This window comes from Rhopalosiphum padi, chromosome 4, assembly GCF_020882245.1.
Source record: "Rhopalosiphum padi isolate XX-2018 chromosome 4, ASM2088224v1, whole genome shotgun sequence".
NCBI lineage: Eukaryota > Metazoa > Arthropoda > Insecta > Hemiptera > Aphididae > Rhopalosiphum > Rhopalosiphum padi.
The window spans coordinates 21159211-21176489 of NC_083600.1; the positions used below are offsets into that span (position 1 = coordinate 21159211).

A 17279-nucleotide genomic window follows, 5' to 3' on the forward strand; every position below is an offset into this window, starting at 1 on the left:
AATAAAAGAAAAAAATTAAATGAGTATTTTTTTCCTTTTTACGTAAGAATCGATCCGGCGGAGGTCGAATGTCGTCTTCGTCGCCGTCGCGGTCTCTGTGCAGAAACGATGACCGTTCCGTATCGGGAAACGTGATCGGAATGCACGTGATACGCAGCAGCGTCATCAGCAGCAGCAACAGTAGTGTGTGGTTTATATATGCACCGTGTACCTACATATACCGCAGTCGTGGTATGTATAATACATATAGGTGCATTTAAGTATAGGTGTACAGAGTGTGCACGTCTTGCTTATAACATATATTATATGTACCCGTACCCATCCCATTATCTATACACACACACGCACACACACACACACAAGACGCATACACAAGCGAGTGTATATCGTGTTCCACATGTGTATATTATGTGCAGCATCGTAAATACGTGATGATAAGTATTGTTCACATTATTATTTTGTACTATATAATGTAATAATATACGGTATAGGTGTTGTCGTAAGTCACCGGAACTTTTACCCGGGACGATGATTATTATTTTCTTTTTTTTTTAAACAACAACAAACATTATGGATATTAATTATAATAACGGGCTTATGGCGGATGATTACATATTACTCGTAAGGTACTTGGAATTAAAAAGTTATTTACACAATATATAATATATAGTAATATTCAACACTATTAAGTTATATGACTTAAATGGTTATAAGAATTCTAAGTTTTTTTTTTTGTGTTGTCCAGGTCAGGGCTAAAATTTTCGGGAATTTTCAATTATTGTCGTTATTTTACGTTTTTAAGTTTTTCATTTTTCAAATAAACTATTTATTTTTAAGTTTTTCATTTTTCAAATAAACTATTTATTTTTAATTTTATCTGAAGCACATTATTTTTTAGAATATTTTGATATATAAATATTAAATTTTAAATGAATAAATAATAATTAATTATAACTTATTATTAGTATTTGAGTTATAGATGATCCGATGAATAGACTACAATTTTAGACAACAAAATTAAAGTGTAAAATATTATATTGCTAACATCAAAAAACTTAAAAACTTAATAAACCGTAACAAAAAATTATTAAGATATACTATATATGTAATTTAAATCTCTTTTTTTAATATTGTTTTGTAATGCCTAAATTTCCATTACCGCTGTAATATAATTATGACATAAATGCACGCACATTTTGTGTAAAATAATGTTTAAAATTATGTCGTTGATAACGAAAGTTACACAAACAATTTTATACAAAAATAAACAATGATCATAAAATACATTTTATTAATAAACAATACATTTTTTCTAATTTTGAATTATATTCGAGAAACTTAAATAATTAGGTACAAAAAAGACCCTCTTAGTTGTAAAACCAATAGGTACTTTGCTCGATCCACTTAGTAACTGAAAAATTTATGCAATCAATAAAAAATAATTTTAATGTTTTAAAATCGGTCTGCACATATGAATACAATTAGCACAGGATGCATCCCATAAAATTATGGGCGTATATGATTATAATAACTGCAAAGTGTGTAGTATTTTTTTCGTATAATATTAAAAGTTGTTGTTGTCCGGGTTTTTTCTCTATCCATGTTAGTAGTCACCGAAGTTTTCTCCGATAATCAATGTAATTATTATTAGATTATTATGTTTCATTTATATCGAGTGAATAATAAATAATATTATACACACCTACGGCGCATTCAGCAATCGAGACTTTCGTTGGCGTTTATATAGAGGGTGGCATTAAATATTAATCAAAATAATAATCGTGCAGGTCTTACCGTCAATGTTCAAATACAAGAATAGTATTTCTAGGAAATCCTTTGACCTTCGGTTCGCTTTATATAAGCGATTATAAATAGATATCTTTATTGGCTATATTATCATGCATAGGTATTGTAATATAAGAGTTCCACGAATATATTTTATATGTAGTATCTCCGTTTGGTACAGTGATTATATAGTATGTACCGAATTTTATTTCAATAGTGTATCTTAAGTTACTCTTATTGCCTATTGGAAATTGAAAATAATATTTTCATCCGAACCCAAGGCATCTGAAAATGATAAATATTTTATTAATAACGACAGGAGGGCTAGTTTATATAGATATCTAATCACCAGTATAGTTTGTGATTTTCTCGAAAACAATTAAAATGTCTATTTTTATGGTACATAATCAATGTGTCCAAATTTCAATCTATAAGCAATATGCTGTATTTTGAACTATTTATTTAAAATATAAAAACACCAATTTTTGAATAAAAATGATTAAAATACGATAAAAAAAAATTTAATTTAATTTAAAGTCAGTATTTCTTTTTCTTTTTTTACTAACATAATTGTTTAGAACCCTTACTCTTAGTGCCTCCTGTAGGATATTTACTTTTTGCCGATTCTGACGCAGTCTATTTTGTTATTGATGCTTCCTTTTAAGGAGAAATTCGTCTACACATATTAAATATAATAATTCAAAATTGTTCGTTATGATACGTCTTACGTGTCTATATTTAAATTGTATGAAATGTTGATATTAACTTACATATTAACTTATTAACATACAACATAACATTATATAACATTATATTTATTTAATATAACATAGTACGTTTTCTTCATACAAGTAATATCACTAATACCTAATTATTTATGCAATATTATAAATGTAAAATATATTAAATATGCAGAAAGTTAAATAAAAATATTTTTAAATCATTTTATAGAAAATAAAGAATGAAAGTTGTAGACATAAAAATGGTAACTCGAGTTTCATAAAAATAGAATTAGCATTTTTTTAAATCAGAAAATATGATTTTTGAGTTATTTTGACTTATATTTTGGAGATAAAATGTTTCATACTTACATAGGTACCTAATACTTAGTCCATGATAAGTCCAGTAAGCGTTGATTATTTTTTCTATTATATAACTATAATAATACCTATATAACTTTATAAATTATAAATCAATTTACTAACTTATGGAGAGGCATTGAGAAATTATACGATTAAAAAAAATAAATGGTATCTTTATTATAATACCATATTCAATATTTTATCATCCGTAACATCAGAACATTGTCTAAAAACCGTAAAAGCAATTGCATATAACATAAACGCCTAGCTCAGAATTGTCGTGCTGAATGCGAATTCCACTGACAGAGGACCAAATTTCAATATAATAGCCTACAGTCCTATTTAATATATTTAGATAAACATCTTTATGACTACGGAGTGCTGCAGGTATCGATTTTATACTCGCCTTTAATGCCCCGTCAGTGTATCGTCAAGATTAATAAAAATGAAACGACAACACGATAATAATTTAATTATGATGTAAAAAATAATACTTTGAATATTTATTTCAGGAATATTATACTGTTAATAATTTATTTTTATTTTTATTTTATTTATAGTCTTAATAATATAATCATTATATACTTTTAATGGAATAAAAAGAAAAAATAATTTTATAGAAAAGTCTTAATCCATGTAATTAATGTAGGTTTTTTCATTCAACTTCTATAATATGGTCATAATGTTTTTTTTTTCTAAGTCGTAGAAATGAAGATAAAATATAGATATCGCATCATCTATTTAAATGGGCAAAATATAAGAATATATAGGTTTTTTTTAAAGATTTATCAAGAAGAAATAACTCCACAACAAACGGAAGAGTAAGAGGCATGTCCATAAGCGGTTCGCTGATATGCAGACTTGAATAATTGCGTAAATTGGAGAAATTAAGTCAATACCAAAATATACCATAATAATAATAAATTTAATATGTATATAATATGGATTTTATAACATGATGAATATTCTTTGAGCTTGAAAAGCTATAGTAAAATATGTGATTTTGAACTTTTTTGAACAAATTAATTTTGTTATATTTTATATATAGTTAATGTTGCTTAAAAACTAATTGATTTTCATGTTCGAATAAGTTTAAAAAACAACATACATATAATAATATATGACGTATTCATGCTACAGTATACGTAGTGCAATATAATGAAAGAACATTTAGATTTCTTTTTATTCGAATATTTATTATTTCGTAGAAAACATTGTTTTTAAATTCAGATCATATTCTTTCCTTTGATTTAATCCGATTTTTACCATTTTTTATCAGCTACCATACATCAGCTTTCACGACCAATAAACATTATGTTTTAAATTTTACACGAAATGAAAACATAAACAAAGAGTTACTACTTTTATTTTGTCAATGCGAATATTATAGTCTACGTTATCTCGTGTAAAGTCGGCATTGTTAAGTAGAAAATATATTAAGTTTTACGTGGTTAAAATGATAATAAGTTATCGTGACACTGATGGTATCCGCCCGGGTGTTAGATTAGTTTTTCATTTTATTTTTGTTTCGTGCTGCACCGGTAAAACGTAAAAAGTGAGAATTTAATAAATTCTTCCTCTTACAATACAACTCATGTTTTGAAGCCGACCGATCGAAGTTAAATGATACCGTAAATCCAGCTATTAGCTAATATTAAACTCGATGTTCATAACTAAAATATCATATCTTTTCATCTTTTCACAAACATAATTCATATAGATACACTATTTTTTCTTTGGTATATTCGTAGTATTTCATATAATATTTAAAAATGTGTATGTATAGACACATAGGTGTGGTACCCATAATTTTAATGTCAGTGCTGAATATCCTATGTGGAGGATTAAGATTAATGATAATTGTTTGTTTGTATAATGTATCTACGCCATCAATTTATAATATGCGTATATTTTTTTCTTTTTGTATTGACACTACCATCAGCTTTCTATAAAATATAGGTGTAAATATTCTACTCTTTACATGTAATATTATATCATTTATATCATCGTAAAATGCAATATGTGTAATGTTATCTTTAATAATGGAAATTGATACACATTTCATAACGAGTATTTCGACAAGCAAGCCATTAAATGCATTATCTATTTATCTATTAAAATAACACTTATTTTTGTAAGAAGGTACCTATTACGTCAATGACGTAAATTAATAATATCAGTAGATAATTTTTGAGCGACTAAGAACGAATAATACATTTTTTCCCGGAATCAAACTTATTCCCACGCCTTCGCAAATTATTTCAATTTAAATATTTTAGGAAATAGGTATTCACATTATTACGTTAGTCAATATTTAACAGTATTTTGAATAATTTAATTAAAGTTAAACAAAACCTAAAGGTAAATTGAATTGACTAGAGTTTATTAATAAACATTATTAATTTCTAAAACACGATTCAGATTAAAAGCATATAGATTTTTACAATGAGATAGACAAATAATATTTTCGATTAACCGTAGTCCGTTTCACTTCACTACCCATGTATTATTTTTATTATTATTAATTGTAATTCATACGCTTATGATTTTTTTAAATATTAAATTTTTTAAGCTTGTTTAGGTGTATATAAAATTAATTATGCAAGCAAACAAACTGGTATATAGATTATTTATGTACTCGAAATATTTCGTGAGCAGAATCTATTAATATAGCTTTAATAAAATCGTGAAGATAAATGTTGACACGTGATGATTATTTGAGAGCTTGAGCACCCTATTTAAATTGGTCTTGTTTGACGTGTACACAGCTGCCTGCAGTATAAATTGTTAGCGAAAAAAATGAAAAATACGCGTGTTTCTTTTTAATAAATTCGTGACATACAATTATACGCATTCACTTCCGGCGATAACTACTCGATAAGTGAATATATTATAAAAAGAGAGTTTTTCGTATTTATCTATTTGTTTAGTATTTCCTCCTATTTAGAAGAATTTATTTAACTTTATCTTATCCCTTTGGTTTTTAAAATAATATCAAATTTAAATTTTCAAATATTTAAAATATTATACCTAACTAATATAATTTAACAATTCAACAATTACCTATATCTAGTCTAAAATAATAAATTTTACTAGAAATTATTTAAAAAAAAATATACTATAGTAAAAATAACATTAAAATATTATATAATATTGATGGGAGAATAATCATGTACAGATGTACAGTAATTTTGATCAATGTGCATAAATTTTGTTTATAATTTACATACCTCATTATGATTGTATTTCTAATCAAATGATCACTCGTATAAAGATTTGTTCTTAAATTAGCGGCGTAGCCAGGGGGAGGGGGCTGCAATTATTTTAATTTTTAATGGTCTATGGTCTATGAAAATAATCGCTACAAAAATCTTAAAAAAATTGTGCTTTACAAAAATTGTTCAGCCCTCACCGAAAAAAATTCCTGGCTACGCCACTGTCTTAAATATATAATTATATTTAAATTAGATAATTTAATTTAAGGCTTAGGTACTTATTATGCATGTATCGTTCAATCGTTCATGGGTTAGCAAATGATCTTAGTTTGATAAGGTAATTCGCAATGTCACAATATAATTTGATATTCGAGATATAATGTATCAATAAAAAAAAAATAATAAAAAATGTTCAATATTACATTTTGTGAGGTTTATGTTTATGGTTTAATTGATTTTTTAAATACGGCGCGTCATATACTTATATTTTGACGACCGTTTATGATGTACTTATCATAATAATTGAAAATTAGAATTCTATAATTCTCAAACGGGCCAAACAAAGTATCTGTACAATAATAAGTAGCATGTATACGTACAGTATTCAGATGATCGAAGTCTCTGTACAACCATCCAGGTAACACGTAAGGCATTTATCATGTATTCATATATAATAATATTACTATATACTATTATATTATGCCTATTTATGCACATTCCGTGGATGTGAAATGGGAGAAATTTGTGGCATCGGATGCGGCTATTGAATTCATATACTAGATGTATATGCGATCCGTGCGATTTGTGGAAAGCCTGTGCGCCAGTGTCGTAGTCACTAGCCAGGCAGTTAGGTAGGTATAGTTGATACCTATATATATATATATATATTATACCTATAATATCATACTTGCGTGCATATAGAATATACGCACACCGCAAGATGTTCGCACTCCCTCCAGCGACTCCCTCGCAACCGGTCTCTTAGAAGCTTATAAAAGATTGTAATTAGAGGTCACCGTGCGTCTTATATTCAATGCCAATGCACAAACACAGTCAGACTGCACATTTCCACAATGCGATTCTCGTTCGATTTCGGGTAGTATAGTGTCGATATTTGATCATTTAGTTATATTGTTTTACGCGACTTCAACAACAATAATACAATACGATATATAGTTTAAGTATTAAAAAGAAGGTGCAATATTTCGAAGATGCGCCGCACACGGTTTGCCTAGGACTACTATATTATATTGTATATATTATACTAAAATAATAATTACTGTCCTAGAGTCAGTCGAATTGATCAACAGTTGTGGATTTATTTTTAAATTTCAACCATGAAAACGGATAACAGAGTGGTGAGTAAAACTATAAATATTAAATTTATGTCTAGGTACAACTATTTATTTATTATATCTATATATAATTAAGTACCTACCTATTTGTTTAATTTATTTTCATGAACTTTTATTCAAATTATCGTATTATAAATACGCTTTAAAGAATTTAATTTTACCAGTTTTTAGTTTTTAATTTTTATAACCAAACATTTCTATAATAATATTACTTATACAGTTAACCAACAGATAAATTTACATACTTAAATTTTTTTTTGTTTACAAGATGGAACTGAAATATATTCTTTTCTTGTTTTATTTTCATTATTTATTTTTTACGAAAACTGTTTATTACTTATGTGGTTATATTAATAATAATATTTTATTACATTAATTAATACAATTTTATACCTATAGGTAAAATTAAAAATAATATAAATTTCAGAATATAATATTTTTCTACAAAAAATAAAACTGATTTATACATGATACATATTATCTGCATAAATTCATACATATATATTGTTTATCTTATCTATATAAAAGTTATACAATTATTATAATATTACATATTATAAAGGAATAGTTAATTTAAAAAAATATATAAATAAATGAATACTTAACTCGCAAAATAATGGTCCACTAAATTTTAAATGTATATATAAATTACGAGTAAAACTTTACTTTAATATTAAATACTCATTCGAAATTAGATTTTTATGTAAATATTCAAATATTTGGAATAAGTAATATTCTTTTTGGAGTATAAAATTAAAAATGTATGTTGTATAAAACGGTAAAAAATTTGAAAATGTTAACGATAAAAATCATAAAATATTTTTTTTTTCTTAATGATATAAATTAAATTATATAATATAAACAAATAATATTCAAAAAACAATTAAAGTTTTTCGACATAACAAGTTAAAGGTGTAAACTTAAATGTATCACCCATATTATACGAATATATCTCACTTTATGTATACTTACCTATTTAAATTTTAATTTCTTGATAACATTTTTATTAAAATAATATTAAAATATTTAAAATCGAAAAAAAGATTAAGTGAAAAATATAGTTGTAGATATACAACATAAATTAAAAAATAAGATATTAAAATCATTTTTAAATATTATGTTCATTTTCATAAATTCTTAAATAAATTAAATAATGACCTAAATTAAAAATGAAAATTTATTGTTATCATTAATTTTGCATGCTTTTTAATACCTTGCATATTTGAAATATTTAAGTACACTATAACGAAAATTATACAATATTATTTAATTAAAAAAATATGTATTTTTACATTTTCTTCAAATTGCCTACTAAGATTTATTTATAAATAAAATACAAATATCTTCGTGATGATTTATAATTTGTGTGAACATACTTATTTATTTGATGATTCTAAAAATAACTTTTACGATTAAGTTTGATTAAGATTTTTTACCGATTTCAATGTGAAATCAGTTGCACAAATTACGAACTTATATATACCTAGTATTTAACTTATAGTGCAAATTATGTATTTATTCGATTTAGTGGTATAAAAATCCCGAAGCACGCTGATTATTTATGTATTTACTTTAGCTTAAAGTTTACACTATCACCGTTATTTTGAGCTTTTAATATCCTTAAAATCTTATTACATAACACTACTGTACCAGTAATATAATTTAATGTATTGGTATCCATATTAATTTCTGTTATTAAAAAACTTATAATTACATCCTATACAATACTTGAATTATGTAATATTGTTTTAATAAATTTAAATAACTTACAGCACAACTTAAACAAATAGCATAGCTAATATTTATAATAAATATAAATTACTAAATGAATATACCTGTATAAAACCAATATGTATTATTATTTATAAATTTCAGGTGCTGATTTTTCTTTCATTCCTAGCTGTTGCTCGTTGCACGTAAGTTAATTCAAATTTAATAAAATACACACAACTATCCATTATTAATTCTAAAATAGTAATCGATTGACTTTAGAGAAAAAATAAATAAAGTCGGAAACCTATCCCCCAAATCCATATGACAGACGACATATTATTATAGTTAGTTTTGGCGTAACTTGGACTGAACTACTGAAATAGAGAGTACCTAGGAGGGGTTACATTATTAAAATATATACAGGGTGTAACAGGACTATTTAACAAATATAGTAACATTTGTTATGGAAATTTGTCAAATAGTCTTGTTACATATTATATACATAAGATAAGTACATAGGTTGTTATATTATGCCTTGGAGAAATTTCGGGAGAGGTTACAACCCCTTAATCCCCCTGGTTGCGCCACTGGAGGTAAATAAAATAAACTTTATCTTAGCTCTCGAATAATTGACTAGTAATACATTTATTTCTATAAAGACTATATATAAGTAGTAATTGAAGTTTTGTAAATTAATACAATTATATCCAGTTGCTATTATAATGGGCACAAGTTTAAGTGTACCTACACACCTACACCATATAAAAATATTTTAATGATCAATTTATATAACCAATTATTATATAAAACGTACACAGAAAGATAATAATGAAGCTCAAGTATAATGTTTTTTTTTTAAAAGTGACATTATATACATAATATATCATAATATATTAATATACCTAAATCATCTAAAAAAAATTAGAGTTTTAAACGATTCTTTTCCTACATCCCATTATAAAAATACCCACCTCCTCAAACTAAATTATGCCTGTGATAGTTATATGCTAGGTACCTACTAAAAAATTATGTATTTCATATTATCATATACCTATATTATTATCTGAAAACTACTGATCCCCTAACACACTGTACGTTTCGATATTCAATATAATAATTATTATATTATAATATTGTTCATGACAGATTCCTAGCAAGTTGTAGGTATATCAAATTATCAACTATTTAGAACTCATTTCATAGATATTATTAGGGTTATTAGTTATATGTTATTAGTCCTTTAGGCGGGTATAATAATAATAATGAATACAAATCCTTAAAATATAGAGAGACCGTACAAATAATACCGATACTAATAGCCTGCCCGGGACTGAATAGAAAAACCAGTTGTTTAACGGATATGCGCGTATCGGGATAACTTGCGACCGATGTGTACCCGAGGCGATCACTGCGAGGATAATAGGAACATACGAAAAGGAAGATGCACGTCCTCATTATTATAGGTAGTAGATACTTATGTATCATGTATTCCAACTATTCCCAACCACGTCTTCACGGTAAACGTTACATTTTGAAATTTTCATTTTTTTTTGCTCTAATGACTTTTTTAAAAAACGTGTTTGCTGCTTTAATCGATAATAATCATATTATTATAATAGTATATACAAGCAACTGTTTCAAATAGTTTATGAATCATTTTCTACAAATAAAATTGTAATATGTTTAAATACAGTTGAAAGTTAACACTATACAATAAATTTAATATGCAATTATGATTTATCTAAAGAAAGTATTTCTTGTACAGTTATACTCAGTCGTGAGTAGACGAATTGATCTTTATAGCAATTAAAGAAAACTGTGAATAGTAAAAATGTATATGTATTTTTATAAATGTGATACACTCAACACAGTAATACATATATGATATTGCGTGTACACAAAACCGTATTAAACGATTAACTTCTAATATTATGCATCATGAGCTCATAATTTAATTTTTCAGTCTCAAATGGGCACAGTACAGAATATAGAAATTCTAAGTTTAATTGGAAGGGATGCAATATATTTTAGAAGTTATTTTAAAGTCTATTCAGTTGGGTTTCCTGCTGTAATTTGATCTAAATATATGATAATCCATCGGCCCCCCTCCACCCCCAAAAAATAAAGTGACAATCAAAAACATTTATAATATGTACGTGTGAGATTTAATCGAAAATTCGGTCTACGATCCGGGTATTAAAATATGCGAACTTTTAAACGTGTCTCTTACATACATGCACTAATATTTTTAAATATTTGAGCGCGAAATTAAATTTAAAAATATGAGATATTTCTTATTCCAAAATACTCTGATTGATAAACATGACCTGCGCGTAAATATGTTTAATTCGTAGACCGAATATTCGATCGAATTAGTTATATAATAATATACTATTATACCAATAATAAGTGTAGCAATGCGTTTGACAACAATATTATTGGCACGCTCGACAGGGACCTGCAACCATTGACGAGCAGTGACGAAGAAAACCGACTGGAGCCGACCGCGGGTGTCAGTAACAGTGACCCGCACACGGAAACGAGCGCGGCCGAGTCGACCACGGCAGTGGCGGCCGTGGTCGACGGCCACCGGTCGGCCAGACAGTTTTACCAACCGTCGGCGGCGTTTGCGTACCAGCCGTACCCGCAGCGCAGAGCATACAACAAAAGTCCAGGCCAGTCGAAGAAGAGGCCCAGTAAGTACAGGACGAAACCCGGTGGCGGTAGACGGGGCCTGAGGCCACGGCGCCGGCCGTCCGGGCCGCCGTTCATGTCCGGGCCACCGTCCATGTCTTCGGCCACCGGTTCACGGTACAGACGGTTACCCGCACCGGCACCGGTGTTACGCCCACAGCACGTCAACTACATCGACACGGCGGGCGGCGGCGCGGACTACGACGACGGTTTCGAGTCGGCGCCGCTACCCATGTCGTCGTTCGACTACGGTGACATGCGTGAATTCGACCACGAATCGGCCAATTACGTTTACGGGCCGCCGCTACAGGCCGCCTCCGGTGGTCGATCGCGCAAACGTCCCGTCGCCGCCGTCGGTTACGCCGACGAAACGCGTCCGACGGCGATCGTACACGTCCCGGTGCGCGTCGTCCGGCCCGTCGTACCGACGCCGCCGACCGTCTTAGACGGAGGAGCGACAGCCGATCCGATGGAAAAGCTCAAACAGTTGGTGCACGAGGCAATGGACGAGCACTTTGCCAATCGGCACCAGGAACTGTACGGCGACGGTTTCGGCAAACAGCAGCAGCAACAGCAACAGCAACAACAACAACAACAGCAGAACATGCATCAAATGCAGCAGGTGTACAGCGCCAAGTACAAGCGGCAACCATCCGCGGTCGCCGACAGGGAGAAATCGGTAAATCATCATCAGCAACAGCGGTCAGCCGACGCCATCAGGCCAGCCTCAGCGTCCGTGACGCCGACACAGTCGCCATCCGTCAAGACGACGAAGGACGTGGACGTGGACGCCGACGGTTCTGATGACCGTCTGACGTTGGCAGAGATATCAGCGTACATGGGCGCCAAACCCGCCGAGACAGTACTGAGCGCCGGCGGTCACCGGTACGTGCTGTCCGACGCACTGCAGCAGAGCTACCGGCACCAACAGCAACAGCACCAACAGCTTGAGCACCACCAGCAGCAGTACGGCGGCGAAGACCATCAGCCGCAATACTTGCGTTACGTGTCGCCGTTCGAGGCGCTTTACGAGCTACCGGCCGCTCGTTGGACGTACAAGTAAATAGGTACAAATCGTTTAGCTCCTCAAAAACGTATAACTGTGTGGTAGATAATCGTTGTGAATATTATAGCCGATCCTCACCATTCATCAAAATATTTAAAGAGTTATATTAATAATATGCTTACTATATTATAGAAGAAGAGCACAACAAATAAACTAAAAACTTATCAAAATTAACATCGATAGGTACTATATAACACCGCGTATATTCGTGTTTTCATCCAATTATAAAGATCGAATATTAATTATTTTTATTCACTAAAATATTTTATCGTACGTTGCAATGACGTACGAAAATGACGTTGAAGTCAAAATTTCAAAGATACCTAAGCAGTTCAGAAATAAAAACAATATTATTACTGTATTATTCTTGAAATTTAATAATTATAGCACGTTATGAAAAAGAGTACTTAGCATACGCCTATATCGTAGCTTAATTCTATAAAAAAATAATTATTTTCCAACCATAGTTATATTTGAGTTCACTCGATTAAGCGTAGGCATCAAAAATTAAGTAAATTAAATTAATATTTATTTATTAAGATTCTATTAAAACTTCATCCATAAAATTCCGTCTATTGAATTTGTTTACCATAGATATATTTTACATTTAAGTTTATTAAAAATTTGTTTTATTTATTTATGATTATAAATTTATATTATATTTTACGTTAGTTAAACTCCCATAATTATTAGTAGGTATTATTCGGCCCACGTTACATTTACAATTTATTACGACTTGTTTATATATTATTATTATTTATTATTTATAAATTATTTTTTACGTACATAATGCATAAATATATGCGATATGTATTAACTCTATTTTTGTGAAAATGTCTATATTATATTAAATTATAATATTATTATCTATTTCAACATCGTGACTTTCTTATTTGCCAATTGGTTCCGACATAAACGCATGTGAGTAGTAACTGGTAAGTACGACTAGTACGAGAATGAAAACAATATCGGATATTTTATCCACGAATCAATAACAAAATTACAGGCTTCCACACTCACATAATATATAATACCTATCCAATCCGTTTGTAAATAGGTATGTAGGTATACGAGTCTCGTAGTTCACATGCATTTTTGTTCGAGTGGAATTTATGGTTTCGTAGACATTTATGTAAGCGGCATATTATTATTACTGGGATTTAGTACGTGTCTAATGTCTAGCTCATCCTATAGTTGTACAGTTAATTTTTTTTTATTCGATAGACACGCTACTACACAAATAATATTATGTTGTTGCGAATCATGATAATAATAATGAAAATAAAAAAGAAACAAAAGAGTCGTTGTTTTAAAGTTACAAATACCTAGGCTTAATATTACCATATGTATAACGTACTTACATGTCTGATGTTTTAATTATGTAATAATAATTATTAACTATGTTATATATAATATATTGTATATTTAGCGTTAATATTAAAGCATTATATATTTGTAATTTAATAAAGAATAATGTTTTATACTTAAGCATTGACTTTTTTATTATGACCGATACGTCAATATAACTTAATATATGATGTGTAAAAAGTGGTGTATTTCCTGTCATAATAATAATATAAATTAAATAAGTACTAAGAACTATAGTAAAATTAATGGTTACGAAACGTGGAAAATAAATTATAATGATTAATGGGAAACCAAGTTTAAAAGGTTCGGCACTCCATATTATTATTATAATATAATTACACACGCTGTGATGTCCAAAAAAAATTTATTAAAGGTAATTTAACTCTAAAAGTATACATTATATTTAAATTATTGGGAGTTTGTTATTCCTAGTGTACTTAATCTGTATAGTATTTACAATTTAAGATGTAACTGTTTAAATACCTATTTGTATTTATCAAACTAATAAGAAACAAAAAAGTAAAAAATTAATAAAATTAATAGCATATTTATATAAATTATTATGAAATAATTATAAATAATTTTCCATTAGGTATTTGCAATAATATACATATTATATGTAAATTATATTAAACCATACAACCATTAATTTAAAACTATTACTATTATTTAATTAAATTGAAATTAAAAAAAATTGTTTGAATTTTATGAATGATTATAATAATCATATAATAATAACCTATTACAATTTTATAGTAGGTAGGTTTTATCGTTTTAAATTAAAGTAAATTTCATAATAATATTATGAAATGTACTGATGTTAAAAAATATATACTGTATGCTTATATTCTAGTTAATAACTTCAATCTAAAGGACTCGTTAAAAAATAACATATTATACCGTATTACCGTATATACACTACTCACAAAAAAAAAAAAAAAAAAAAATAGCGTAGAATGAATTATTTATTGTCATTATCTAAGCTTCGTGTATGAAAGAAATTCTGTACCGTTGTGGAATTATTTAGATGTTGCTTAATGGTTTATGAATTGTTTCAGTAAAATTTAAAAATCATATTGGTACCTACTTTTATTTCCAGCAGAATAAAGTTAATATCTATTACCCGATACGGCTGTACCTATAGTAACCTACCTACACGATAGATGCCTGTTATTGTTATTCGCCATAAGAAAATCGACAGACAATTTGAAAATATGGGCAATAATAGATATTCAATTTCAATATATTATTATAAGTGAGACACATAAGGATAAAAAAAAAAAATAAAAAATTATTGTTATATAAAATATATATTATTAGCGTTTCGCGAATAAACGATTGAGACATTTTGTAACGTAGGTATATATTTCATATATTATTATAACACATATACAGCAAACTATTTAATATTAGTCAATTTTTTCACCGAGCCACAGGTGCATAACAAATTGAAGTTAAACGCCGCTGCAGTGTGAAATGTGTATAAAACATTTTATATTAGTGTATAATAAAGTAACCAATTACTGCAACAATTAATCTGTGGAACGACCCAATCACATATTTTGCATTTATTTTATTTGACGTACGGCCGTGAACATTAGCACCACATTAAATACTGTCGAGCGTGTCTAGAAACTGAAAATCTGCGTTGAGTTTCACATTAATCGCACGCACCATACACATCAATGTACATACAGATTGATTCATTATGCATGCTCCCCTTCTTATTTTTCACCTAATTATATTAATTTAAACAAATTATGATTAAATTAACCTAAAATAGATATAATTAAAAATCATATTTTCAAATACTTAGTTTTTTTATTCCATTTAAGAAGTGTCCAGTACTTCTGTGACGATATCAACTTGTCTTTTTCAAAAGAGTATCGCTCGGTATACCTATCCAAAAGTAAAATATTACTATAGACTTTAGACTTGTGTAGTTGTGTACACTTGAAATATTGCAGTAACATATTTTAGACGACATACCTACGTTATTTATCTGGTTGGAGTACTATTCTATACCTAACCACCAGCGTCGAAAAGTATTTCAGATACAATAATACGTCCAAGATAGTATATAAAATACTTTCCAAACGCTTATTTACAAAATTATTTGAATGTCAAATGTCAAGTATACTTTAAAATTATACTGCGCGTTTGGATGTCATATAATAATATTATAAATAATGGGTTTTGTCCACTGTTTCGACTTTAACTGTACTCGATAGATCGCTGATGCGATACTACGGTTATAGATAGGTACTCAATAACGCCATGTAATCTTCGGCTCCGTGTTCACTAGCTATTATAATAATTTAAGTATTTAACTATTAAGTAGACATACGCGAATACCGTCTAGGTAGGTAACTACACCGATCCGTGCCGATTGCCGATAACGATTATATGTCAGATCTTAGGACCCCGGTTGGGATTCGAGATTCTTATAATAATGAGATTTTGGCTTTATCCGCATCATATTATATCGTAGGCCGTGCAAACGTAAATCACGTTGTGCAATTAATTCGAATTGATAGAAAAATCCAAATATCTTTAGAAAGTTGTGTGTGTAACTGTATAAAAGTATTATATACATATACTACATTTCATAGAGGTTTCATTATACGTAGTTACCTACGCGTTGTGCATTTGCATATTTGCGTCCATCGTGGCAGTCCGCTGATGCTGCTTTCGTTGTCGTAAAAATGTGTACAACACAAAATTGATTTTATGAAAATGAGTACAAATATTTTTCGGAGATATTTAAAAATTGAAATAATACACACGCAATATAATTCCGTGTTTACGACTTAATTAAAACTTTTATTATTCATATTTTTATGACATGTCTGTGGTTCTATTTTTTAAATGTACCTCATTTTTAACATCGTATTTTATTTTAATTGAATTCAATCAGTGTCAGATAGACGATAGTAGATACCTACGACGTTAGATAGGTACTTATTGATTGTATTTCACATAACCAATATTTATGGTGATT

The 17279-nt window shown here is 28.9% G+C and overlaps 1 protein-coding gene across 2 annotated transcripts; it reads left to right on the plus strand.

Moving 5' to 3' along the window:
- The first annotated feature begins 7032 nt into the window (after positions 1-7032).
- Positions 7033-14398, plus strand: LOC132929515 (uncharacterized). 2 transcript variants are annotated; one of them, XM_060994905.1, is made up of 4 exons: positions 7034-7307; positions 7371-7440; positions 9313-9353; positions 11605-14398. In XM_060994905.1, exons 2-4 carry the CDS (start codon positions 7420-7422, stop codon positions 12905-12907), a joined length of 1365 nt encoding a protein of 454 aa, XP_060850888.1. In that variant the 5' UTR covers positions 7034-7307; positions 7371-7419; the 3' UTR covers positions 12908-14398. The 2 variants fall into 2 exon arrangements, with proteins under 2 accessions (XP_060850887.1, XP_060850888.1); XM_060994904.1 differs by having other exon boundaries at positions 7033-7440.
- The last annotated feature ends 2881 nt before the right edge of the window (positions 14399-17279 follow it).

What these genes read in the sequence shown, in the direction of transcription:
- LOC132929515 (XM_060994904.1), top strand. Translation starts at nt 7,420, where the DNA reads ATGAAAACGGATAACAGAGTG. An exon ending in TGAAAACGGATAACAGAGTG is followed by an intron (nt 7,441 to 9,312) that starts GTGAGTAAAACT and finishes TATAAATTTCAG; the next exon opens with GTGCTGATTTTTCTTTCATT. An exon ending in CTAGCTGTTGCTCGTTGCAC is followed by an intron (nt 9,354 to 11,604) that starts GTAAGTTAATTC and finishes CACGCTCGACAG; the next exon opens with GGACCTGCAACCATTGACGA.